Source organism: Falco rusticolus, chromosome 11, assembly GCF_015220075.1.
Source record: "Falco rusticolus isolate bFalRus1 chromosome 11, bFalRus1.pri, whole genome shotgun sequence".
Classification (NCBI taxonomy): Eukaryota; Metazoa; Chordata; class Aves; order Falconiformes; family Falconidae; genus Falco; species Falco rusticolus.
Window position 1 is genome coordinate 1,347,387 of NC_051197.1, and position 27,706 is coordinate 1,375,092.

At 44.6% G+C, this 27,706-nt stretch overlaps 1 protein-coding gene across 1 annotated transcript; it reads right to left on the reverse strand.

The window, feature by feature from the left end:
• Positions 1–9,547: 9,547 nt before the first annotated feature.
• On the reverse strand, positions 9,548–26,898 carry CTH (cystathionine gamma-lyase). The gene is made up of 12 exons (XM_037404289.1): positions 26,681–26,898; positions 25,061–25,142; positions 24,437–24,532; positions 21,316–21,425; positions 20,545–20,676; positions 18,486–18,543; positions 17,631–17,708; positions 16,257–16,409; positions 15,925–16,046; positions 13,996–14,048; positions 12,641–12,779; positions 9,548–10,207 (listed from the first exon to the last, which is right to left on the reverse strand). Exons 1-12 carry the CDS (start codon positions 26,870–26,872, stop codon positions 10,187–10,189), a joined length of 1,236 nt encoding a protein of 411 aa, XP_037260186.1. The 5' UTR covers positions 26,873–26,898; the 3' UTR covers positions 9,548–10,186.
• Positions 26,899–27,706: the final 808 nt, after the last annotated feature.

The following is a 27,706-nucleotide window of genomic DNA, read 5'->3' on the forward strand; positions in this document are numbered from 1 at the left end:
CTTTCCCATTTCCTTATCTTAACATGTTGTTGAAGCTAGCTGTGAACTCGCTGCTGGGATGAAATCACTCCCCAAAAGCAAATGCACCGATTCTGAAACAGGCTGGGAACAGAAAACATTACTTGGGGCTGGAACTCATCTGTTTCTTCTCTTCCCTATGTGTCCAAGTGAAAGAATTCCTTTTACGTTCATCTGTCTTCGTGCAAGCCTAGAAGAGGAGAAGAGATAAATGATGAACATAATCTAAATATAAAGATTTTCTTCATTCTCAGAGCCTTTGTGACTTGCTCTCTTGGGAAATCCCCAACTGAAATGGAATTTCACTCCGTTCTTCACAGATCTCATATTGCTCTTGTGAAATACATGAAGCCTTTTAAAGTCAGTAATTACAACGTCAGTAATTCTGCCATGGTGAGAACGCAACAGGCATCTTGGACATAGAGGCAGACATGGAAATGCTAAAAAAACCCCACCCTAACTAATAAACTTTCCTACCCAAATGCTGCAGCTGATCTGGAAGGTCCATTGGGATGAAATGTATGTACATGTATTAACTGGCGCAGCAGCTCCGCTGTAGCCAAAAATCCCTTTCCCGTCTGGCAGCCAGGCAATTTCTAACAGGTAAAGGACCACCTTGCACTCTTGGGAAAGGAAATGTGAGCCGTAGAATTGCCTGTAAAATAGAGTTTGTTCAAATCAATAAATTACCTAATGAAGGGAAAGTGCCCGCCACGGGCTGCGGCAGGACCCCCAGCCCCATCGCTCTCCCGCTATCCAGCTCTGAGCTGCTGAGAAAGGCAAAGCCAGTGCCAGCTTCATGCGGTCCTCTGGGCGCTGCCAGTTTGCCAAGAAATATCCACACTCACCGAGAATTTGTGAGACCTGGATTGAGACCTGGGCTGTTCTTCTTCACCCTCTGGGTGAGACCGAGGTCCCGTCCCCGCTGCCTCACCCCCGGGGCAGCAGCGTGGCAGGGCTGGGGGGTGAAGTGATGCTTATAAGGCAAAAGGAGAGATGTGCGAAGAGTTCACATGCTCAAAACAGTAAATACCTGATGAAGAACTTTGCATGCGATCGGGCGGTGGAATTGAGCTAAACCTCATTAAATCTGATTCACAGCTGGGCTGTAAATCACGGCGGGGAGCTGCGGAGCGGGATGGATATTCCCACTCCTTATACGGGACCCCGGGGGATCCTGTCCAGCTCATCCGCCAAAGCATGAGATGAGGATGAAATTGCTACTGCCAGCAATATCATCCCAGCTATATATAGTGGTCTCCAGAGCGAGGATTTTGCAAATCTAAATAAATCATGGACACTTAGTTGAGGAAGTTAAGAACAATATATGTCTGACAAACCAGACAGGATTTGGTCTTGACCGTGGAAGACAACTCCGTACTGTTGTACCTTAAATAAATATTACTGCCGCTAAAAACTGCAGCACATTTTCTAAGAGTGAGATGCAGGTTTCAATTTTTAAATGTTAAATTTAGATTTTAAATCTCTTGGATTTACAGATTGTCCTTGGAAATGTAGGTATTCAGTTTCTTGCGGAATTAGGAATCTTAATTTTCTTGTGGTCCTCCAAAAATCACAGATTTTGGACCAAACAAATACCCTCTGCATACTTTAGAAATGCATCTAAATACATGTCTAGTTTTAATAATCGCAGGGATGATAAATCAGGAAAAACTCAGAATTTTCTATGAAGAACAGCTGATAATTTAAGAAATAATTCTGTGCCAATGCAGCATGGCACTGAAGCTGGAGCGTTATCTGAGACGTGTGTCCTGACAAGCCTCCTCCAGGCTTCCAAGGAGTCACACCTCCAGCAGCTCCGGGCTCCCAGGCTCAGCTCAGTCAAAAAAGTAGGGGGAAATGCATTTTTTTAGTTCCATTCAAAAAATTAACACAGCGTTCCCTAGGAACAGAAGAGAAAAACGAGCCCCATTTGTGGCCATCTCCACGCTAGTACAGCTTCCAGTTCTCCCACTGGTCACGTCCAACTCAAGAGCTGTTCAGACTTCATTTATTCATTCCAAATAACCTTGATATTTAGTCAAGGTAGAGGGGACGTTCTAGCCACACACACCAGTTTCTTCATTGATTCTAGGCAGTAATGTACAATCATGACATTTAGGCTTTTGAAGAGCAGCTTGCTCAGCATTCCACATGCAAGAAACGTACCCGAAATGTCTATTGACCCACCTAATTAGAAGAGTGAGAGGAAATGATTGCAGAATCCTTGACGATTTCTAAAAGATATCAATATCTATAGTCATTAATTCATATTCACTCTCAAGTATTGCGCATCAATTGGCAAATGAATTTCTGTTGTTAATAGATCAAATACTCTCAATTAATAAGCATTGCTAATTGGATTTTTTTTTTTATTTCTGTAAACGGCAGGACTGTGCTGCATAGAAACACCACCTTTGCTCGCGTGCCAGAGGGATGGACTGGGATTTGTTTCCCACGCATGACCAGGCGAGGGCTCGAGCCAGGAGTCACTGTGCTTAAGTCTCGTTTTGCAAAAAATATATGTTCTTGTTCCCATTTCTGCCAGCTGTGTTGGGGACATGAGAGCATCCCTGGCCCTTAGAGCAGGGAAAATGGGTCGGGTCCTGGTGCTGGCAGGGCTGGCAGGGAACCAGCTGCCTCCACGGCAGTGATGGAGAGGCAGATGCCTGCTGCCTCTCCACAGGGACACGCAAAGCCTGGAGTTGCTGGACTTTTTTCAGAGAAGGGCGTCAGGCTCAGAACATCTCTCTTTTCATCAGTCCTCGCCCTGTCTTCTTGCCCACTTCTGCCCTTGGTAATGCCTCGACAGTCCCAACCTGAACCAGAAAACTTCCACCAGGAAAGTCAGCGTTTCCAGTAAACACGCTGGCCTGGAGGAAGAGCACTCAGGCAAGAAATACAGCGCCAGGGCGTTCTCTCCTCCCCAGCTCCTGGGAGCAGCTGCCGGCCCCAGGGAAGGCGCTGCTGCTGCTCGGGGTGCAGGGCAGAAGGGAGGCAAGCCGAGGCTAATGCCCTCGTTGGTAGGGCTTGGGGACAGCAGTGCCAGATTCTGTGCAAACACCTCTGTAGGTAAACACGTGGGGAGGGGAGGAAACGTGGGCAGTTACACAGCCTTTTGGTTTAATACAGCAGTAATATAATAGGTGAAAAATCTGTTATGCAATAGAGGAAAAATAAACGTTCATGGTTGCTTATAGGGCTAGAAACGATGGCTGAAGACCTTGGGAGAAAAATCTTCCACTCCCGCTCCCTGCTCCGACATCCTGGGGACCCAGCCAGAGGGATGGGAATGTAGCTCCAACCCCAGGCCCAGGATGCCCTCACCTCCATGCCAGCTGTGCGGGGCAGGCTCCGGGCACCCGGGGCTGTGTTTGGCCATGGCTCTGCTTCCCTTTTACAGAGCCTGGCTTTTTAGTAAGACATGAGAAAATCAATATTTTCCTAATGGAAAACGATAAAAGGGAGGAACAAAAACTGCATTTGTAAGTCAGCTACTGCACACAAGAGCAGATAAAAAAAATATGAAGCACTTATCAGGCTCAAACCCATTCTAGAGTTTCACAAAGACATGCTTGCAATGGTTAGGAAGTTGTACCAATACAAAAGTGCATCTGCTTTGCTAGAGCTAATGTCTTGGTGTCTACTAAATCCATAAACACACAGGATAGCGAGCTGCCATTTCCCAGCTCATGATCTGACACAGATCTACAGCAGCAGGATGAGATGAAGCATCTTCACATTTCTGTGTTCATGGTCAGTGACAGCAAGGGCCAGCCTGCAAGTCTGCAAAATGGCTGAGTGTCTCCACTGAAATGGAAAGTATGTACAATATCACTTGATACTTTTTATATATACAAGTTGATACAATTATGACAAATAGCAGATTTCAATTACAGCAACTTTCCTGTAAGTAAAAGCTGAAAGTTTCTAAGAAATCTTCTGACTAATGTACAGCTCTTGGCTGTGCTATGGCTGGATATCAAAAAAACCTCTTCATCAAACGGCTGCAACTGCAGCCGATAAATGCCCAAGAAAGAAAAGCTCAAGTTAAGGGAATGTGAGGCTGGGAGAGAGTGCAGGACATGATGGCTTTTGCAGTTGGTCGGTACGGGGAGAGCAGCACCTCCTCTCCTTCGTGTCAGCCAACAGCCAGATGGGGATCACTCTTGTATACAGCTTAAAATGATGCTCTAGTCCAAAGTTTTTCTGCACAGGTGGCATTCTCTTTCAGCACGGGGCACTAATCCTTAGAGACAAGCCCAGGACCGAGCAAGCGAGCCCCATCCCACCAGCAGTGCCAAGGAACAGGGGGGAAGGTGGGCACACAATGCTGCAGCTGGTGAGGCAGGAGCAGCACTGGTGGCAAAAAAACCCCCACCAAACATCTCCGTGATTCAAGATTTACCTTTTTCCAGCAGAAACCCCCTTCTCACAGCTGGCAGAGATGAGGCTTGCCAAGGAGCAGCGAGCCACAGCTTCTGCTGCTGACGCTCATCACACACGCGCATGAGTGGGGCACCCCAAGTGGAGAAACTCTTCTGACGTGGGTACCACCAGCACTGGTGCACAGAATAAGTGCTCAGCAGTGATGTCTCTCCTTCCCAAGGAGCTTTTGCATCTGCCTTTCGCTTTCTGACCCAGGCCAGTGAGTCGGTGCATTACAGAAAAGGAAGGGCAGGCGCTGGCAGAGCTCTCGCTGTCAAAAGCCAGCTCTGCTCTCATTTATACCTGAGAACCCGCTCTGCTCAGTAGATTCCTGCCAGTGTAAGGACAAGGACCATTTTGCCTTTGGCATTCCCCACCACGCAGCTTCACAGCGCATCAGATTCACAGGGCAAGGACCAGACCTGTGCACCGCACTGGTTGGCCCACCGCATCCCTTCCCCTTTCCCCCTAACACCATTAAGCCACCTTGCAGGCTGCGGTTTCTCAGAACACACAGTTTAATCGGTCTTTCTAGGCTTAATGCTATGCAATTATTTTCCAGGGAACAAATGTAATCTTTATTCAATACAAGTGTTATCTGGGGCTCAAGATAAAAAATAATTTTTTCTTGAAGTGTAATGCATTCTGAATCCACATCTGCAAAATCTAATCAAAGGATGAAATGCATCCTTTTAACTTCAGAAAGAATTTGATATGTGAAATGCATGATAGATCTGCAGTCGGTCTGTGAGAAGGGGCAGATGGGATGACTCCAGGAAAGTCACAGGAAGAACGGATATTTAGAGAAGATCTCAGAGGATTACGTTCTGTTCAGATGTATAATCAGCTTGTTGCATTCCCCTACCATTCACTTCAACCCCTTCCCATCAGGAGGGCAGTTTCTGGCAGGTCCAGCGCCAGGCCAGCCCCAGCCGTGGGGAGGACAGCCTTAGAGCCAGCTTCAGGCCGATACTCTGTGATAAGAGAATCATTGAACAATTCATTGAGAATTTAGCTGCTGGCAGTTTCACCTGTCCTTTCCCCAAATAAATGGTATAAAGGAAATTAATGTCTGCAGAAGGCAGCAGCTGAAGTACTAAGAAACACACGAGGTATTCATTTCACGGTAGACAGTCTTTTGACAGAAAACAGACGCTTGTGCCCCCCCACAAGCAGCTGAAGAGCAACCATCCCCACGCCAGAGCTAGAGCTCATTGCACAACCCAGTGGCTGCACACTTACTAGAAAAAACATACAGGTGGGCTTTTGCAAGCTGCTGACCTGGTATAAAGAACCTCACATTTTGGAGAAACAAGAAGAACTAAATCAAAGCACAAAATACTGTGCATGCCACCCAGCAACCATACTGAGCCTGCCGCAAGCTGCAGAGAGCATCATGGTGGCCCAGCGAGGCTGGTGGCAACGGCAGGGGCCCTCGGATCCAGCACAAACGTGGGTGTCCCCAGCCCTTGAACTGCAGCTCTTCAGAGAAGCATCCTCGAGCGGGCCACGCAGACAGCTGTGCCTAACAGCACCCGGGGTGTGCGCTAGGCCTGGGGAAACCACAGCAGAAGGAAGGGGGTAACAAGGTAACAAGCGACGAGACAAGAGGAAACAGCCTCAAGTTGCGCCAGGGGAGGTTTAGATTGGATAGTAGGAAAAAATTCTTCATGGAAAGAGTTGTCAAGCCCTGGAACAGGCTGCCCAGGGATGTTGTGGAGTCCCCATCCCTGGACATATCTGAGACACGCAGATGTGGCGCTTAGGGACATGGGTTAGTGGTGGGCTCAGCCATGCTGGGTTAACGGTTAGACTTGATGGTCTTAAAGGTCTTTTCCAACCTAAACAATTCTATGATGTATCTTGATTTAAAGCTGTTTTACGTAGCTACACTTAGAACTAGCAAACTTGTTTGCAAAAAGGCAAATACTTCCTGAGCTGCAGCAAGACTGGAAGGGGCCAGCTTGGCCCCCCATCAGCCAAAACAAGCCACACCAAGGCCACAGATCACTCAGGACAGCAGGACCCAGCCCATTGCCGCCGCCAATTCCTGCCCCAGGTCTCATTTGTGTCCGTTTCTTGTCCCCTCCATGGCGCTGACCTGCAGTCCAGCCTCCCAGGACTCTTCCTTTTCCAGCCAGCCACAAGCCAAGCACCAGCATTACTTTAGCGTGGCAGCTCTTGCATTCAACATTTCGGTGAAATCTTATTTTGACATTCATGATCTAATTTGGAAACACTGATCAAGGATAGTCAGATGAGGAAAGAATAATGGAAAAATTACTTCTGGTTCCTCATCTCCTGAGAAGGGGAAAAATGCAGGCTGCTCACCTTTTATTGCTTCGTTCTGCTCAAGCAGGGAGAAGAGGGGTTCCAGCCCATCGTGCCACTTAAGGGTGCCTATGGCCCGGGACATGCACACCTCCCCATCAGTGCCTCACAGGCATCTTCCTCTGCAGTTTATCCTTTCTAAAACTGCCCATTTTCATCGCTCGTTGCCACCTTGTTAGTGAGGACACTACAAAAACTATTGGACTGGGAATACAGAAATCAGATATTTAGTCAAAAGAATGTTGTAACCACAAACAGGACAATTTAAAAGATAGACTATCATGGAAGCCAAGATGGTTTTCACTTGAGCAGGGAGAGTAACTACCTCACACAACACAACCACGATGCCTTTGAGGCTTTTCATCACCATCAGTTGGCTTTTTGAAAAATAGCATGAGCACCTCATTTTCATACCACTTGCCAGCCTACATTCCCTAGAGCACCTCACCCATTCTGCAGCTGCTTTTGTAATGCACTTGTATGCAAAGAAGCAAATGAGGTGTTTGCTGGGTATGCATACCTTCATCTCAGTTTCCCCAGGATTTAGTCAGGAACTGGTCAGGGTCCAAAGGGACCTCTGGAGGTCACCTAGTGCTCCTGCTAAACTCGTGTCCAGGCGGGTTTTGAATATCTCCAGAGGAGACTCCACAACCTCTCTGGGCAGCCTGTTCCATGCTCTGTCACCCTTAAAGTGAAGAACTTAAGCATTCTGGATAATCAAGACTATTCTGTTCCTGTCTCAATATATGTAATTGTTTGCTGCTCAGAAGGCACAGTGCCTTGACAAGTTGATAGGATTGTCTTTGTACTTCACACTGAAATGTTGTATTGACCTGGTACAGAAAGCAGAGTGTAGAAGAATGGCTGCAGAAGCGTGGCCTTAGAATCTCTGACGATCTGCACAATCCACGCCTGGTATTAGAATAGGCCTGTAATCAGAATTGTACTGAAGTTAACAAGAAAGGTAGCCTTGAGCTATTCTTGAATCCTGAGACCGAGTAATTATGTTTGCCAACAGGCCGTGGCTGTAACAAGATACAGCTGCTGGGAAAGCAGGTGCAGGGCCAAGAAAGATAGGGACCGGTATGGGAAAATAGGGAGTGACAAACTACAAGGCTGAAGCACAGCAACACAATTAGCTACATGGATAGAATGCTTATTTTAGTCATGATAATTAGGGGTGTGAGAACCACGCGCGTTTAGAGACTAATAGCCAATTATATTTCTGCTTTACGAATGTGCATGTGTAGTGTTAGAAACTAATAAAGTTGAGCAGGATGCATAACTCATATTGAGCGTCTTCTTGACTCCGGCGAACCCTTCTTCCAACAGCAGAGTCTTCCATTTTAATTATAACAAACAGCCTTTACCCATCAAAGCTCTGCCTGAGCCCAGGCGCTGTGCCCGCCGACGTGAGGCAGGGCTGCGCCGTTATCTGTAAGCAGATGCACACGGGCACCCTCTGTGCTTGTTCCTGATGCACCATGACACTGTTTGCCATGCAAAGCACAGCCCCGCCACTTCAGACCCGCTTTATCGTCCCAAACCCAGGCTCTAGGATCTCAGCACGCTGCCTGCACAGCAGGCATCCACCGCCGCTCCCCGACCCCTCTGTTGTTGGATCTCCCCCACCACAGCCCCGTCCTGCCCTCGGTGACGTGTCACGCACCTGCACAAATGCTAACACAGCTCATGTGAGGCTCGTAAACGTTTTGAAAGCTGCACTCATAATTATAGATGCAAAAACTTACTTGCTGAAGTGTTTCCATAGTCAATAACACCGATGTGCTGCTTATGCTTATGAGTCAAAAACAGACCCGGGCAGCACAGTAACTATTTTTCCTGTACAAGTTAATAAAAAGCTACCCGTGATGTTTCACTGACCTTAGACAGGCTAACACGAGCGAGTCAGAATACCCACTCAGACGGCTCAGTGAAATACCTTCACTTCCATCTTGCGCTCAGCCTCTGCCCCGACCGCGCAGAAACCCGAGGGCTCAACTCTGCTGCAGCATCAGCAGACAAGTTATCCCTGCTCGGGGTACAGCCGGGGCTCCCAGCGACCAGCTACAGCCCTCTCGCCTCAGCTACAGCCCTCTTGTCTCACTCGCACATGTGTCAGGGTGTCCCATACCATAATCTAAGGCAGCTTTCCATCAGCTGGTGAGCCAAAGTCACCAGACTCACGTTTCGTGTCAGCTCCCAACCTGAGAAAGAAACAAAATGAAAAGAGAACCCCAGAAATTCTAGTTTTCAGTTAGTTTGGGAAGGCTAGGTGTTTTTATCAATAAAGATCTGGGTGGTTAGTCTTGTAACAAATACCTGCAGTACTTGTGGCTCTTTTGTGGTTCTTCAGCAGATATTTAGACAAGAGGCCACGGGGAAGCAGGCAGAAGGGCTGAGCTCTGCCCAGACAACACCTTGCAGGGCACTACAGGCAGCCACTCACCTCCTGTCCCAAGCAAGCAGCACCCTGAGGCACCTGGATATCCCCTGCCTCAACACTGCAATTTGCAGGGTAAGTTGTTATATATTAGAATTTATCACTTTATTTTTTCTTGACAAAAGTAAAAGCATCACTGACATCATTTTTCCATTGGAAAATTCAAACAAATCCAGGGTCATTTCATCATCTGATTTTGAATGCAAGTAGTATACGCAAGTGTTGAAACAAGTAATAGATCAGGGAAATTCAAAGTGTATTTTAAGTAGGATTATTCAAATTCCAAATAAGAATAAAATAATTACTACAATTAACATTACATGATTATTTTTTTTTTTTTTTTGAGTGAAAGAACCCTCTTTAGAAAGTTACCATTGTTTACCAGGTGTTGGACTTCTCTTCATTTTCAATACTCCATAAAACATCAACAGAGGAAAAAGTATTTAAGCACATTTCCAACTTAACTTAAAAAAATTAAAATCTAAGGTAAATCCACAGTTTTAAAGTTGGTTTGCTGCATTAGAAGAGATCAGAAAAACTAACTGTGCATCCTGAGGAGCAACAACACAAACCAACTCTTTTGATCTAACACCCCTGCAGCATGAGCACAACAAATGAGAAACACTGATCTCTGCTGAGAGAACCGGGATTATATTCCTGAGTGTGCATCGTGGCTGCTCTCACAGCTTACTGACTCCATAAATTCCAAAGCCAAAGGATTACAATACACAGAAACAGACCCACAGGAGAGCACAGCCTGTGCGCCGCAGTGCACGGTCTATGTCTAGCCAGGTATCAGCAGAATTAACTAACAGCACGCAGTGAGAACTCCCTGGGAATTCAGCATTCGATTGAGCAGATTTAAATCCTCAAAGACAAATCAAAGGAAAATCATCAGCAATTTTGCTTTCCATGTCACCTTCTTTAACCACTTCAATGTTCAAGTCCAAGTTCCCGTTTCAAACGTCAAGCCTTACGGTCTGCAAACTGCAATGAGAAGGAAAAATGAGATCTAATTATGCTATGTGCTTATATTAACCATGCACTTTTTTTTCCTTTTCATAAATAAGATACATTTTTGCATTAGATTATCTTCAAGTTCTGTGCTGCCACATAGAAATACATGCAGTTACTGTTGCTAATTTTTTCCTATCACCAAACAAAGAGAGAGACAAACAATCTCCTGTCTGTACAGTACAAACTACTATCCATCTGCTACGATTGCTGCAGGACTCTAATTTATCCTTTACCCACCAACACCACCATGTTCTCTCACACAGACAAAACTCAGTATTTCAAACACCTTTATTTTTTAATTCTCTTTTTGTGATGCAGGTGCTCACAGGGATATGGAGGTGGCAGAAGAGAACAAGGTCATGCTGAACCTAGTTCTGCCTCGGCCATTGACTTGGAGCTGAGCCAAGGTCCACCAAAGACTGCAAACTCTGTCCTCAGCACTGCAAGGACTCTGAGGAGTCACCAAATCTGCAGAATTCCCACTCAAAGAAAACAGACAGATAAACCAATGAGAGTTACGGTGTTCCTACAGTACAAAAGTACAAGTTGGGAGAAGGGAAGGAGGAAAGTCATGCTTTTTTCATGTAGTTATTTATTAAACTTTATTCCAACACTTGCTGAAGCCCCCCTTCAGTGTGTTGCTGTAGTCCTTGGTTTGTCTCCTTCTCTTTGGCCCCCTTGCCCACCCCACAGCATGGCAGAGCATGCTGCCCTGATGAAACGTTTTCACTGCCCATTAGCAACCTGCCTAATACTGACATTTGCCTGTGTGGGAGCAAGGTGTGATCAAATGGTTACAAAGAGACTAGGAATACATTTAGCACATTTTGTAAATCCAAGTGTTGGACTTCCCAGGAGTGAAATTCTGTATCAGCAAGCAGGATACTTGGGAATGGAGCCTGAAGTTGTAAAGACAGAATAATAAATTTTATGGATGGGATTGCGTGATGGTAGTTGGCAGCTCCCGAGAGCAAAAACTAAGCTTGCAACAAGAACTGAAGACCTAGTACGCATCCTTGAGCAATGGGTATGCTAGGAGCTCCAACAGCATTTGCAAGCACTGGCTGGCACTTTACTCTGGCAGCAATACCTCTGGGCTCTGTCGACCACCAGGATTGGGAAGAAGTTCTCCTTCCTCTCCTCAACATATAATTATACTTATGAAGGTTGGAAGGCTTTTAATCTTCCACTAAAGCTCTGGAGAACAGACAAAATGACAGGTTGAGGCAGAGTGCCTGGGTAGGCTTAAGGCAGCTGGTTCACATGCTTTTCTCACATTCGGATCTAAAGCTGCCATATTTCACACCAAGTGGAATTCTCTGCATACCTGAAGGTCAGTGACCTCCTTCTGGGAAAGAGAAAGGACCTTTCACACGACATGATCTGCTTCCTAGGATCATCTGGGAAACTCACCTCATAAGTTAGCTGCAATTGCAGAAACCAAAGACATTGGCAATGTCCTTACTAAGTCACAGTGTGATAAATACAGAGTGCAGTACGACATGGTACATTCTGCAATGAAATACTAGCACATCAAACTGCAAGTCTGCACCTGTCAAAGGGGATCAATCAGACTGATGTACCGTTCAAAGTCAAGTGCCCATACTTTGTATTTTTTAGCTATGACTAATCCTTTCCAGTAAAAAAGTGATGAAAGTGACTAAAAAAAAAAAAAAAAGAAAGCTTGCAAAAAAACCTATTATTCCTTCAGTCACAGCATTAGCTGATCCAAAGCATAGCACAAATCTGCATAGGACCAAAAGACAATGCACATTTAACCAGCCTCCCCCCTGCACACACACGTGTGTGTATACCTGTACACCTCACATATTTTAGGTGACCTACCTTGAGAAGAAAATTCACTACATGGCACTACATTAATTACCACGTGTAAAGAACAATTTTAATCTATTGTCTGAAATACAGAATTTTGGGTAGAGGAGTGGAAGTAGTGTTTATGAATAAAGTGGCATTAATCAAATATTAGCCTTACTGTCTGGTAGAAGCTCTTTTCTTTAAGCTCCTTAATATATATTACAACCCTCTCTAAAACTACAACATGAAAACTCTGAAGCACACACTAAGCACTTCTACGCCTATAAGAGCGCCTCCCCTCAGCCTAGCTTCAGCAGCTATCCCCATCACTCAGACACCCAGGATATCCTGTCCGCTGTATTTGAATCTATGTCAATTCAAATTGTGACCAACGGGGATTGTAAAGCTTGCCACACAGAGAAATCTAACAACAAAAGCTTTAAAATGTACACGCACTCTGCAAGGGATGCTTACGAGTAGTTTAAAAATTGAGAAAAGAATTACCAGGAGCCAGTTTAGTGAGAAAGGCACAGGACTAGAAGGGAAATTATTTTTAGAGTGATGGCACTAATGTAACAACCCACTTACTGCAGCTTTCAGAGCTTGATCCAGGTCTTCCAGTAAATCTTCTTCGTCTTCCAAACCAACTGACAGGCGAATTAATGTATCACTGATTCCAAGAGCTTCTCTATCTGCTTTGGGGACTGAAGAGTGAGTCATGATGGCCCTGGAGGAAAAAATTAGCTTTTCTTTCTAAGGAGTTTTTCTATCAGTAAAGACTAAACAAATCTGTTTCCTGCCAGCATCCCCTGAAATTCTATGAAGATTTCACACCTTTCGCATACCACCTGCTGGTCAACCCACAGATGTAAAAAGATTGCATCATCAATTTCCAACAGTTTCTGCAAATTACGTGAACTGCAGACAAGTCAGTGACTGGTATCTCCCAGCATTTCAGTACAGCAAATAAGAAATAAATAAGAAGTGCATAGTTAATCTGGAATTGAAAAGAGAGAAAATAATTTTCTTCTTCCTTCCAGATTTTTTTTTTTTTTTTTTTTTTAAGGAAAACCAGAGTATCTACAACCTCTGCTTTGAGCATGTGGAGAAACAGCCATCGCATACCATACAATCTCCAGTACAAAATCTCCTGGTTTTTTAATTATTTTTTTTTTTACTTCTCCTTTCTCAGATCACTTGTTAAACTGTACCCACTTACATCAAAGAGTTTATTCTCTCCAACTATGGAGGATGCTATCTCTAAGAAGCTATCTCTCCCCGTCTGCTCAGTCAGTGTGACATCCACCAATTTGCAATTACCTTTCGACTGCTTGAGTGTTTTTAAGATTTGCTGTTATTCTAAAACGAGTAACTGACATGATTTAGCATCTAAGTTTAGTCATAACTCTCCATGTACCTTTTTGAACAGCAAATTGGATTTACATAAAGTAATCCAATTCCATAAAAATCCTATTTTTATCCTTTTAACCTAGACAGCTGCAGCTAAGTATTACTAAAATCCCCACAAAATTTACCTGACACGGAGACAGATGCATTTAGGCGCAGCATACTGAACATGCCCTCTTGTGTAAGCAGGCGGCATGGCAGACCTCTTCCCTCAACTACGTGACCAAAGCTGCTCAATACTACTTATTCAAAGACACACCGATTTCTTGGATTTGTTGTCATAACAACAAACTGCGTCTCAGTCCCCTGTTGAAACCAGGAAGCGTGGAAATTCTTTCACCACTGCATCTTATATTCACAAGTCACACTCATTTCTGGAGTAGCCGCTGGGTTTTGTGCTACACAACACACTATCCTTGAATCTCAATTACATGCAAAATATTTTGGCTTTGTGTATTTGAAAATTTTAGAACTCCCACAAGAATTTGTTGTTACACTGCAGCTTTTTTAGACTTTTAAGATGAAGAATGACTTACGGATGCTCTGCCAGGCTTTCATAGCCGCCCAGACTCTCAGCCAGTGCAAAAACCTACGGGAAAAATTGAACATAAGTTAACAGAAGAAGTGTAAGGTTATGAATGCTTAGAAAGAGACAGTTAAGGAAGAAGGAACGTTTAGGGGCACTTTTTTTCCCCCCTAGGTTTTTCTATAATAACTTTTAAATTATAAAAGGTATTACCTGTAATTAGGAAAAAACGTGCACACTTAGCAGGTAAGAGCTAATAATATTTAAAACAGACTTGTCCTAAAAAGGGTCTGAAGAGACACTGATGCAAAACTAAATTAAAATATGTCCGTGTTGAGCAAATATAACTCAGGAGTAGTTCCTACAATGCAATGCAAGGGCAGCAACAGAGGAAGAAATGCAGAAGGGGCAACGCACAACGTGAGGGAGCAGGTTCTGTCTAGGCACCACCAGAGTTTACATTCTGTTCAGAGGAAGGATAGTGCAGGCTGCCTGAACAAAGTAAGACTCAGATCTCAAAAGTTTCACTTACGGTTTAAGTGATTATATCCTGTCCTTACATACTGTTCTTTCAGCATCACTCATCACTGTTCATATTTAACACCTATGATTTTTCAGGCTGGCAGATGGCAGACTTGATGCAGAGAAAACCCCAAATATTTAAGATTCTTCCCATAAGGCTGAACAGATTTTTTTCACTCCTTGGGCCTGATGGTTAGTTCAGTATTTTGAAAACCAGCCTAAATTTCTCAGTGCCTAACAGGACCAGCGTTTGTGAAATGCTTCCTGTTCGGTAAGGGGTTTTTTTAGCACTGATCTTTGAATTACAAACATATTCCTAGATGACAGAAAGGCTCTCTAGAGAGCCAGCTGCACTCATACACCGATTCACAATTTGTCTGCTATGAATGCACTTACTGCCCTCAACATTTCCCTGCTGTCCCAGTCGTTCACGTGCACTTTTTTCCCCTTAAAAAAACTCAAAAAACTAAACAACTAAACCTTTCAACCAAATAATCCTCATCTCAGCCTGGTTTAAGGCAATAGCTTTAATTTTGTACTGACCTAGCAATACACGGATGGTTATCCAAGTCAAAGGGCTGAAGTGAATATACTCACAAGGGACTACTTCTCCTGGAACATATTCCCTGATACTTCTTGTCAAAGCTGGTAGATCTACAGTGCCAGGATTAAATGCTCTCTCTCTCATGTAAAAGGCCATTTTTGGGGAAAAAAAATATTTTTAGTATACTAATTTTCAGTTGATGACATTAGCTGGCAAGTAAGATAGGGAAGAGAAGGACGTTCTAATTTACCTGTGTCAATTATTACTGATTTGTTTTTCCAGGAAAAAAAAACCAACCAGAAAAACCACAAGAGCAGGGTACAAATTAACCAGAGATCAAGACTAGCAAACACATTAAAGAGTACAGGCAGAATTAATGCAGTGCAGAGACAAACCCAAAAGCCTATGGTTTAGGTAAAACAAACAACTATTCTCCAAACTGAGGGACTCCGTCTTTGCTTCATGATTCATGTAATTTCTCAATGGGTTTTTCTCTTGATGAGTACTTTGAAATATTACAATAATATTACACCAGCCACAGCTTCTCTGCTTCCAAATCCTACAGGTATTTTTGCAAAAGGCTGGTATGCAGGCCCTTTATTAGAAGGAATGCCTGGGCTAACCTGGATATACTACACCCTAATGTGCAAACAAATACTTCAAATGAGCTGAGGCATCCTTTTCTTCCCTCTCATTAGCCTCCCATTTACAAATAATCTATTATTTAGAGATGGTTACACCCAAAAGACTTCAGGAGCCTTGCAAGTACAGAAAAAGACCCCCCGCCCTAAGAAAAAACACTTCCTTCCATTATCGCCCTCAGGTAGACACTCTCATGTCCCTCTAAGGTAGTGTGTATTTACTGCCATTTACCTTTAAATTCTTGAGAAAGGTAGTAGCATGTTCAAGATTTCCTTTAACATAAAAGGCGACCATCCCAGGACAGCCAGTACACTGCCGCTTGAACAACTCATGCTGAGGGTGTGAAGGCAAGCCTGAAATTTGTAAAAGTTGCTTTAAGTTAATTACCATCACTTCAAAGGGTAACGCAGCTCACCCTCAGCTATGGAGAAACAGCCCATTGCTGGGGTGGACACCTAACCCAGAGTCACTGAATGTGGAGGGTGCACAAACGACACGTAGTATTACAGCATTCAAATCCACCACTCTAAGACGTCACCTGCTCTGAAGTCTTGCCAACCTACCTGGGAAAATTACTTTAGCCACCAGGGAATGCGACTCAAGAAATCGAGCAACTGCTAATGCATTGTGGAAATGTTGTTTCATCCGGATTTGCAGTGTCTTCAAACCACGATTGCACAGGTAACAGTCAAAGGGAGATGGAACAGCTCCAAGAGCTACAGAAATTGAAACAAAATTCCACATAAAATAAAGGGTTGGTGGTTTGGTTGTTGTTTGTTGTTTTTTTTTCCCCAGTAAAACTAATTTCCAAAATTTATAAAGTTAGAAAAGATGAGTGGAAAGACATTTGATATAATCTGTCTTCCTCATCTCTCACACATAGGAATCCAATTAATGAGCTGAATTAATAAGCTGAAGACTCAAAGATTAAATTCATTAGACACAGTATACCTTTACTCTTTCTGTTGTAGGCAGAGGGCAGACAGAATATTATCCAGAGATCTATTCATTACAATTAAGAGGCAGTAAAATTGTTAAAATCAACCTCAGAGAAAAAAACACCAATGTAAGAAAATTCTGCATTAGTCATATCTGATGTGTGAAATGAGTTTAAAAAACCCCAGGTGTACTTGACACGAGTTAGATGGAAATAAATAAAGACATAATTTAAATATTTGTATGCCTCTTCATACATGACTTCCTGTGAATAGAGGAAACAATGCTTTTTCTGCCATGGTCTTAACTATAACCTAAAGAGAGACTTTGTAAGCAGTCACGCCTCTCGTAACGGCAGGTGCTGCCCAGGGGAGGCAGACCGCAGCCACTCTGCACCCGATGCTTAGTGCCACATCTGCCTCTGCGCACAGGCACAGAGCATGGGCAGAGCTCTCTGTGCCACACCAGAGTGTGGCTCCGGGAAGTGCACCACAGAGACACTCCACGGCTCAGTCCTGCCTTGGGAGCTGCAGGGTACCCTCTTTTCAGGGGAAAGCAGACAAAAAGGGGAATTAGTCCTGCAGCGGAGTCCTGCCTGCATTCAAGCACCTGCCACCACACAATTCATCCCACTCACCAGCCCCTGGTGAACAAACGTTCAACAAGCCACACTGCTCTCAGCATTTTTCTAGCAGCAGTTAGGAAGTAGAGACCAGTGTCATTAACTTTATTTGAGCGAGAAGCCACAGAGGCACACCAAAAGCCATCATGTTTGCATAAGGCCACCCTACACACTGGTGAAAGCCAGGGAAGAGAATTCAGGTTTCTTACATCTGCTTTACCACTTTCTCTCCAGTCATTTACACTCCTGCACACCGAAATACCCAAGCTACACCTCTAGGTAAGATTTCATACTTGCACATACGTACCATGCTTCCCATTATGAGCTGGTATATTTGAATAGGATTCATTTCAAGATACTTCCTATAATGACTACTCACAGTTTTGTAAGAACTTGAGCCTTTCGTAGAGGTCATCACAGTTTACTGAAACAAGTCCCATTACAACATCACTATGCCCTAAAAATGCAAGAAGACAAGAACAGAATCAGACACTCCATCTGCTCTAGGGTTCTGCCACAAACCCCCATTACCTCAGTCTTGGTGCTAACACAGTCCCATTTTTGTGAGACAGAGGGTTCCTTCTCATTGCTACAGCCATCCTTCCTGTGCAGCACGTGAATCCTAAGGCAAACCTCAGCTTTTTCTAGAGCTCTGCTGTGTGCTGCATGCATGCCCCCAGACACTTCCCAAGCCCACCGCAGCTAGCTGCCAGAAAGCAGGACATTGTACAGGAGCAGTGTGTCCTGCGGAGCAGCACCAGGCTGCCGTCTTAGCAAGAGCAAACACCAGCCCGAAAGCTTCCACTTCCATCCGCGCTGACAGGGATGCGTGGTTACAGCACAGCCACAGTCATGTTAGCTCCAAGACTGGACTCTTTGGGAAACAACACCCTGAATGTGCTTTTGGACAGGCTCCAACACAGCCGTGTAAAACCTTCTTTGAACTTCAATATAATCTCTGGTAGTTGCCTTCTCCTGAAGCCACTTGCTTTGTTGTAGTCAAATTAAAGGCAACATGGCTATATACACCTCTAGCTCTATTACCCAACGTCAGGTCAATATTCCTTCTCCCAGGGACAGTTTAGGAGCTATGAAGACTAATGGTCTATTCAATGGTCTACCTCAAATGGTCCATCTAAGAATTACTGGCAGACACATTGACTTTGATGAACTGCCCACAACCAGAATTGCTTTTAAATAGCCAGCCTGAGTTGTGTTGAACTCGCATACTTACCATTCATGTATTTGGTTGCAGAATACATACAAATATCAGCCCCCAGAGATAAAGGACGCTGAAATAAAATGAAAAGAATAGGTCCAGTCAAAGCTTGCATGCACTCTGGTTCATTTCAAGCTATTCCAGAAAGGCTGTGGTCCACCACAGAAAATTACAATAGGTGGAGAAATTAAAAAAAAAAAAAAAGCCACAAAAACTTAACGCCTTAAACACAAATCCTGAGGAATGAAGACAGATGGAGTATGTGACAAAAATAACAGTTCAGGAAAGCATTCTGAATTCAGGATAAGCACAATAAAAAGAACCACAATAAAATATGATTTAAAAGCACTGGTCTAATTCCCACCAGCTTCAGAGAGAGGAGTGAGTAAGTACATCTAATGTACAGTCCACTCATATTTGTGAAAAAAAAAATAGTTATATTGCTTGGCTAAGGAAGAGATAACTAATGGTATTTACTCTAAAGTATATTTCCTTAGAAAGATGAAGACCTCAATGCAGCCTGCAAAGCAAAAAAAATTGCATCATTTTCTAGGTATCAGCATTGGTGATTCTGCACTGAAAGCACAACTGAAAACCTGAAGAAAGTGCAAAGGATTTCGTTTGCCAGGTCCCTCTTCCCTAACCTCCCAGCTTTCCTCCCAGAAGCCTTTTTAAGGCGAGGCAAACAGAGATGTTGGCAGCCATGAAGTAATGAACAAATCTGTCACTAAGTTAAGGACTTTGCACATAATATAAGCACATTAAGTAGACCGAAGAGTATCAGTACGTTAAAAGGTAACGAAGCAGATTTAGAATGAAAGACTGTGGCTGTCAGATAAACATGGATGTCTATTCAAGGAACGTGGATAAAGTTCATTCCCAATGCACAGCCAGGAGAACAGTAGCATAAACACCAGTGCCTTTTACATTCAATATTGCTATATAAATCACTCTACAATTATGATCATCTTAGTACAGTGTATCGGCAGCAGTCCAGAGGGGTTTACAGGCATTACTTGCTATGCTTACTGGAATTAATCTTTACAACTGACTTTCTCTTAGCACCAGGCCAATAAAAGCTACTTTAACTAGCTCATATACCCAGATGCTCACTTTTTTTTCTTCACACACATCTTTCTGAAGCAACACACATTGTGATGCGGGGTGTGGAAATCACCAAGCCTTTGATGTGTACAAGACACACTCAAGTGCTGCTTTAGCTAAGCATTGGTGCTTTCCGTAAAGCTCTCTTAATTTATGAAGAGCTCAGTACCCTTAATACAAACAAAGACACCTTGCCTTCTGCGCTCATAAAGAAGTTTTACTTTAGACCTAAAATACAAGGGATTAGCTTGGTCTCCTGGGAAATATACATGAGTATTTCTAGCCCACATTAACATGAGTAAGACTTCAAAGTTTATTCTGAATGATTTTTGGAACTTAAGAAATTGTCTTCACTTTGTGTATTCTAAAACCAGAAAAGTTAGGCCAGTTGCTCAAGATCAAAATTACATGTACGTGTTTCTAAGCCATATATTCACCAAAATATTGAAGAAAAAGGTAACCTGAATATCTCAAAGAACGATTTAACAGTTTTCTTGTTTTCATTTTTTCTTCCACTACTTTTTAGAATATCAAGTGGTTCAGAACAGATCATAAAGAGCATATATAAAAGAACCAGCATAAAAAAGCCAAAGTTAGAAAACAGGACACTCGTTTTAACAGGACTGTTGATTTCCAGCAGTGAAAACTAAAAAAATATGATTTTTGAATGACAGAGAAGCCATCCTCCCAAGGGCTTACCCGACTGTCCTGATACAGTGTGTTTATTGGGCTGCTGAGCTATCTTGGCTTTGCTGGTATCATACTGGTATATGGCTAGCTACAAAATACTATGCATACCACATTTACTGGTGTAAACAGCAGCAGTACACGGGGTGCATTTAGAAACAGGACAGGTAATTTTACAGCGTGTAGATCAAATCTAAAGTTCCTTGGTGGTGCTTCCTTTTCAAAAGTGTATCTTCGCATACACTGAAATAATGGGGTAATTGTAAAGAAATAAAGTGCTTACCTGGAAATATGCAGACATAAAAGTGTTGTCTACCACTAGAAGAACATCTTTATGCTTATGCACTGCAGCTGCACAGGCCCGAATGTCAATGACCTTCAGCGTGGGGTTTGTGGGCGTTTCAATCCAAACAAGCTGCAGTAGTTCAACAGCACAAAACATCAGCTTAGAGATTTTACAATGATGGTGATGATACGTGCGTAAGTCACAAGTGCTTTTAAATACTAACTCATTGAGCGTCAGCTCCCCTTGCAGGTTTGCAGAGTGGAAACAAAGCGTCCCTACTGAAGAAAGGCAAGGTTTCTTGGGTGAGATAATATTCTCCAAAAAAAACAACTGATACGTGGGAAGAACATCAAAGCTTTTGAAAACCTAAGTGCATCACATCTGAAGAAGGCTTGACATAGCCAGATATGCCAAATTCTGTAAGCCTTTTCCAGCTGAATTATCTTCCACTAGAGCAGGGGATTATCTACTCCAGTTCTGTGGAACTCCTCCTCCTCCAACCTTGGCGCTTCCTCTGTTCTTTCTTACCTTTTCCTACCTCTCTTCCTCTCTGGTGTTTTTTGCCCTTTTTAAAATGTTTTCAATGATGCACTGCAAATGTCACCCACCAAGTGGCCTGCAGTGAGGATGTGCTGGAGTCAGCTGTGCCCCAACCTGTCCCTGCAAAGGCCACCCCTGCTTCACACATACACCCAATACAACAAGAGCAACAACAACATTATTTAACGACATTAAGCAAGTAAGTTCAGCAATTTCCCTCTCCCCTACCTTGGTCTCTGGTGTAATTGCAGCTTCCAGGCATTCCATTTTTGTGCAATCCACAAAAACTACATTCAAACCCAGTTTCATGGCTACTTCCCTGAAGTATCTGTTTGTTCCTAAAAAAACCCCGCAAAACAAAACAAAACAAAGACACACAAAATGAAACAACTTCCTTAACCTTCCTTCAGCAGCCTCCAGTCTCTTTTACACATCCATGGAAAGTTAGGAGTACAGTTTTATGCCATACACCACAAAAGACACAGTAGTATTTTTTTATTTCTAAAAAGTTTAAAGCTTGCTGTAGTTTTAAACACCATGGAAAAGTAATAATGGGAAATAGGGTATGCGAGTGATTCATGAAATACTGTCAGCTAATAGCTGTTCGTTTGTTTTGGGTTTTTTTTTTTTAATCAGAAAATTTAATAGAGCCCTTTCAGTTTACCTGCTTCTAATCTTTCCTCCAGCACTTCACCATGCACAAGCTAGCAGTTCCAGTTTTTATATCCTCCTTCCCCCATCCCCCTTTTAATAACTTTTTTCCACCACATATTTTCAAACAACTTTTTCTATTTAATAAGCTTAATTGAGAATCTGGGAGAAGAAGAACTGAGGGGAAGACTCCAGCTACTGTTTTTCTTATCGTTACATTAAATAAACACATAGTGAGGAACATAAAGTAATTATTTCCTTCCTTTCTGTCTTTGAAGCCTTTCATTGAAAAGATTAGAGGAAGAAACCAGAAGCAACTTGCTGATCACTAGACGTGCAACATACTGACTATCTGGCAACACTGCTGGATTAAAAATTAATTTATTATGTCTTTCTGCCAAGGTTATTCAACATTTACTCACTTACGCAAAACAGCAGTTTGCCACCTAGCCACCAAATCATAGAACATGCAGGGTATGATTCTGTGTGCCAAATGCCACACGTGAATGATGTTCTTTTTTTTTTAAAGGAAACACTTCTATTTCTACAATATACTATATATTACTTTCTCTCTTGTGCTGTAAGAAGTTTATTCAAGCATGGGAAATTTTCACATAGGCCGTCAACTCTACAAATACAAATGACAGAAAAGCTGCTTTATAGCAGTCTACATACTTTTAATAATAGCACACTACAAAAAACCTTGGATGGAAAAGAGAGGTGACACCCAAAGTAGCCCTTTTAAGAAGTTACAGTGATGGCTCAGGATTCACAGGTTCCAACTACCTACAGCTCCTCACGCATCTATAGACACGGCCCATGCAATTTCAGCACTGCCCGAGAGCTTTTAGTTTTCTTTTGCTGTTTTTTCTGACAACCTTGAATACTGTAGGCTCATTTGAGTTAGAAGAACAGTACTGCTTTCCTAGCCAACCAGGCTTTTTACAAAAAAAAAACAAAACAAAAAAACAAACAAAAAAACCCCACCAAAACCCAAAACCCACACTAAAAGCTTACCAAAGTTAGTGCACCCTTGAGGTAGCAGGGACACGCACCAGCACGCAGCACCCAGTGACTCAAAGGTTGCTGTTACAGGGCTGAAGTACGAAAGGCTGCACAGGGCAAGCATGGTGGAGGAGTAAACCCCACACAGCAAAAAGGAGTCAGCACAGGCGACAGTGAGAAAGTGACTGACAAAGGACCAGGCTGCAGCGTGCAAGAATGCAAGCAAGAGAGATGACTAGGACAGCCAAAAGAGCACAGCCTAGGAGAAAAACAAGCAGGGACTTAGGGGACAAGGAGCCCCTAATATCCAAGGGAAGAATGAAGGGGCTGAACACCTTGTTCAGCAAGTGGCGTATCTACAGATCTACCGGTATATCGGCAGCCAGTGGCATATCTACAGATGTACCATGTCATGGGGTGTGAAGTCTACCGAATAAGGCTGTCCATGGGGAATCCAGTCTCTTTGCAACAAAAGTACAAAAAAAATTCAGAGAAGAAACAAAGAACCTCTGCAGAAATCACCGCAGACTGAGGCTTTAATGAGCAGGTGAACTGGTCTGGCTTGAAAAAATACACCTATGGGCCTTTCTGAAGTGAGGAACTGATAATAAGCTTTGACCAAGTGAATTTGATTTACTGAGTTCAGCAGTGGGAAGACCATGAATTAAAGGAGCAGATTGTCAGCAGGCATTCCTGCTGCCTTTACTCAACTTGGCTCCAGATGTACTTTGGAGAAGAGCTATCTGGCACGACAGAACCAAGACACTAAAAGCAAATGGGTGTATGTATATTTGATGTGCACAAGCTTAGGGAACTGACTGGCAAACAGTAATTATTCTTAGAAATGGGAAAGGTAATTAATCTTGCTAAAAGGTTTTCCAGCTATTGCTTGGGAAAATGCCACCTGTTGCTGGCCTCCCTAGCCTTCCTCTGAAAACAAAGCAGACCATCTCTTTGTGCCAAGGTCTTAAAGCAGAGGGAGACAACAAGCTTCGCTGATCAGTGAAATACAGGAGTGTGGCACTGAGGACACCGATCATTACAGGGCATCCTGGCAGACTTCCCTACTAGGGACTTTTCAGTGGCATCAGCGTTTTGAAGGACTTTGGCAGAGGTGGATGCACTCTGTTATCAAGGAGATTCTTGGAAGAACGGATCAAAAAAGGCCCCAAAAAACTACGCAAGATCAAAACCTAATAGCGGGCTGCAACATCACCAAAGCATTCAGAAGACACAGGCATAACAGATGCAAGCTGTGCCTTCAGGGATGATGGCAGAATAGTTGTCTGAAACAGTCCAGACAAGATGCTGGTTGGTAAAGGGTCAAACCTAGAAAAGGAATAGCAGAAATACCGGAAGCTGGAAAGCTCTGCTATGCTGGACTGCAGAGGGTCCTGCTGTCCAAACAAATCTGTGCAAGGCTAGGATGTTGCTATTTTCCCCTCATTCAAGCATATATTACTAGTTAGCTATGTTTTTTTAAAACTTCCATGTTGTGTGGCAGAATCTTTCAATGTTTGAATTGCTAACACCAAAATCAGACAGGAGTGTTCTTGCATTCTCATTAAGTGAAAAGGCTTTAAAGAAAAGCAAGGTCCTATGTGGGAAATTCAGAAAGTTCAGGACAATCAGAAACAGCTACATTTAATCATATGCACAATGAAGATCAAAAACACGCTTGTGCTTTACATACCTCCATAGACATCATCCATGCAGATAATCATATCCCCTGCCTTTAACAGGTGAGTAATATTCAAAGTAGCAGCTAAGCCAGAAGCATAAGCTAAACCTAAAACAGAAAAGAGTAAGTGGCAGACAGACTGTATTTTAATGTGATACAACCTTGTCAAACTTGCCTCCACTTTCCTCACTTTGCTTTTAAAAGGAACCTGTTCTGTCACTCTCACGCTATCGCGCTCGTTAAGTGAATTCAGTAAAAGCAGCAGCCTGATTTTACAGAGCAGAACCCAGGACAAGCACTGGTAACAGCCTGGGGACAGCTGCTGCCTAGCTCCCGCTCCCCACCGCATTCAGTGCTGCGGCACAAGGACGGATTCAGTTTAGCTCAGGTGTCAAGTGCAGCAAGAAGCACTACAGAAACCCCAATGATTGAGCTGGACTTTCCTGAACAGTGTCGGACTCTTCACACCACAAAGCAGCTCTGGCCTATGGCCCTTAGTCAGAAGCTGTGAAAGCCTTGCTGTGATACAACTGCTGATGACAACTCAGTGTCCCTGCTCCCCAAGTTATGCCTACTGTAGACGGTCAGGAGACACACACGCTTACATCTTGCTTGAGGAACCTATTAATTGCTTACAGTATTTCGCTCCATCTAGTGCTGCTACAGCCTTCTCCAGGCAGTTCCGTGTAGGGTTTCCACTCCGGCTGTATTCAAAACCCTATTGTGAAAGCAAGAAACAAATGTAAGAGAGAGAGCACCGAGAAAGTTTTGTACAGTAATAGTCCCAGGTTCCTTAAAAAGCCCTCACTCTCAACACTGAGGTTATGCATCCACCTCCTCCAAGAACAGCAGGCTGGTTTTCTGGCTATATCAAGCTGCTGCACACAACATCCGATCAGGCAGCCCCAACCTGAAAATGGTTTCTAGGGGTGCGCTGGGGCAAGTGTCCCATCTCCACAATGCTGTGCTTGAAAGATGCTACAGGGTACTGGCCAGGGCCCTGTACCCATCAGAAGTTCTTAGAAGCTCAAATGTTTTCCTCGCATGCAATCAGACCAAGTTCCATGTTTCACTGCAACAGCTTTTATGCAAATACTGAGAAATTTTAATGAGAAAAAAGAACACTCATGCATGTACGGGTGCATTTGTTACAGAGAGAACCCAGCTAAACATCCTGGTATTTGCGTACTTTCAGGATTTCTGTTTAATGACAACTTCATCATGTTCAGGAATCTGGCAGACCACCCTCGGAGCTTCGGGCAAGAACGTGGCCACTCTGTCATCAGTCAGTGAGCTCAGCAGCACGTGGCTCCTCCTGTGGTCTTCAACACAGCTGCCTACTTACAAGCATTCTCAATTTTAGTCTGTGTATGTGATTTTGTGTGGAATCAAAGATCACAAGGCAAATTCCTACTGCCCAACCAGCAGAGCGTGATGTTCAGACTTCAGGTTCAGAACAAGTACTGATTTATGAGCTGCAGCTTCGTGCCATTTCCCTCCTACGTGCACAGTAGCCATCAGAAATTCCATGATAGTTCAACACAAACACTTCCAGTACAATTCACCCACAAAATACTTGAGAAATATTCATTCGGTGTGGAAGGACAACTGAAGCAGCCTCTTACACAATCTCTGTAAATGAGAAAACGCGTTCTGCCAGGGCCCAGCAGCCAAGTGAAGCATCGTCAGCAGAGACTGCGGGGAAGCCCCCAGCCGCACACAAACCACCCGGCCAGGGCCTGAGCCCTACCATGCTCAGCACCTGCTGAGGCTGCAGGGCGCTGGGTGCTCCTGGAGCATCACCCCAGACGTGCCTTCCAGCCCACTGCAGGGGCAGCCGTGGCTTCCAGCGGGAAAAGCGTGTTTGGCTGCTGTTCATGAGCTAGCAGGAGGGAAAGCATGGCTATGCACTGCAAACCGGGAGCCCCCCTCCCCCTCCCCTTCTCCTTCCTATTCCCCTCTCCCTCTACTTCTCCATCCCTTCTTCTTTCCCTTCTCCTTCCTATTTCCTTCTCCCTCTACTTCTCCATCCCTTCTTGTCCCGACTCCTTCTTCCTTCCCTTCTCCTCCTTCCCTGCCGTCTCCCCGGACCTCCCCGGCCGGCCAGCACCGCCCGAGGCCAGGCCACGCCGGACCGGGCCATGCCGGGCCGCACCCCCTGACCCGGGCCGAGCGCCACGTCTGTGACCCCAGGCCCCCTGCCCCGGCTGGCGGGGCCAAACCCGGGCCCGGTGCTCTGCCGGCGGCCGCACTCACCGTGTGCTGCCCGGGGGCCTGCTGCTTGAAGGTAGTGGAGAGGGAGATGGGTGGCACCACGGCGGCCGAGCGCCACTGCTCGGGCTCCTGCCCGGCGTGGATGGCCTGCGTGGCGAAGTGCGCGAAGGGCGGCAAGAAGCCGACCGGCAGAGACCCCCGCCGCACCGCATCCCGCACCCCGCCGCGCTCCATGGCCGCTCTCCCGCTCCCGCCGGCACCGCCGCCGCAACGTGGGGCCCGGCGTGGGCGGGGCCTCGCCGCCGCCCTCCCATTGGCTGGGGTGGGCGGGGCCGGGCCATTGGCTGGGGTGGGCGGGGCCCGTGGGGCAGCCGGGGCCGCCTAGCGGCAGGGGAGCCGCCAAACGGCGCAGACCGGCGCCCCGACGGGCCGGGTCGGTGGCCCATCAGCTCAGACGCACCGGTGCGGGGCCACGCTGCCGAAATCCGTACGGCTGGAGAACTTCTTCCCCCGTCTCTTGCAGTTCAGGCTGAATTTGAAATCATTTTCATACCATCTGCAGGTAAATGTAGAGCAAAACGGAATCTTAAGTGAAAGAAATGCAGCGATTGGCCTCAAGTCTGTTTTCCAGCCTTGGCGCACAGGAGAGAGCTGAAATGTAGGATGGGGGAATTTTAATCCTGTGGTGACAAACATGTTTCCCGTAGGCCTGTGGAAGATGGCGACAGAGATGCCACAGGCAAAGCTGTGCTGTGAACCCACCATACTGCCAGGACACCAGGTCGCTAAGCTCCAGGTGGCCAAGTGAATCTCAGGATCATAAAGTGTCCATTTTCCCTTTATAATAATTTCTATTATGAAATTCAAGATAGTCAAGCTGAGACAAAGGAGAAAAATGGAATTATTTCCTTGTCATACAAAATTTCTTCCTCTACCTCCAGTTTCACATTATGGTTATCTGTGTAGATAACAGCCACAAAAGACTGTTGTGGCTATTTCTGGAGGAGGTTGTCCCATTCGTGGGTGCCCAGGTCTTTGGTGCTACTACTCCTTTCACAGACACGGACC

What these genes read in the sequence shown, in the direction of transcription:
- CTH (XM_037404289.1), bottom strand. Translation starts at nt 26,872, where the DNA reads ATGGAGCGCGGCGGGGTGCGGGATGCGGTGCGGCGGGGGTCTCTGCCG. An exon ending in CATGGATGATGTCTATGGAG is followed by an intron (nt 21,426 to 24,436) that starts GTATGTAAAGCA and finishes GGGTTTTTTTAG; the next exon opens with GAACAAACAGATACTTCAGG. An exon ending in GAAAGCCTGGCAGAGCATCC is followed by an intron (nt 12,780 to 13,995) that starts GTAAGTCATTCT and finishes TTTTTCCTCCAG; the next exon opens with GGCCATCATGACTCACTCTT.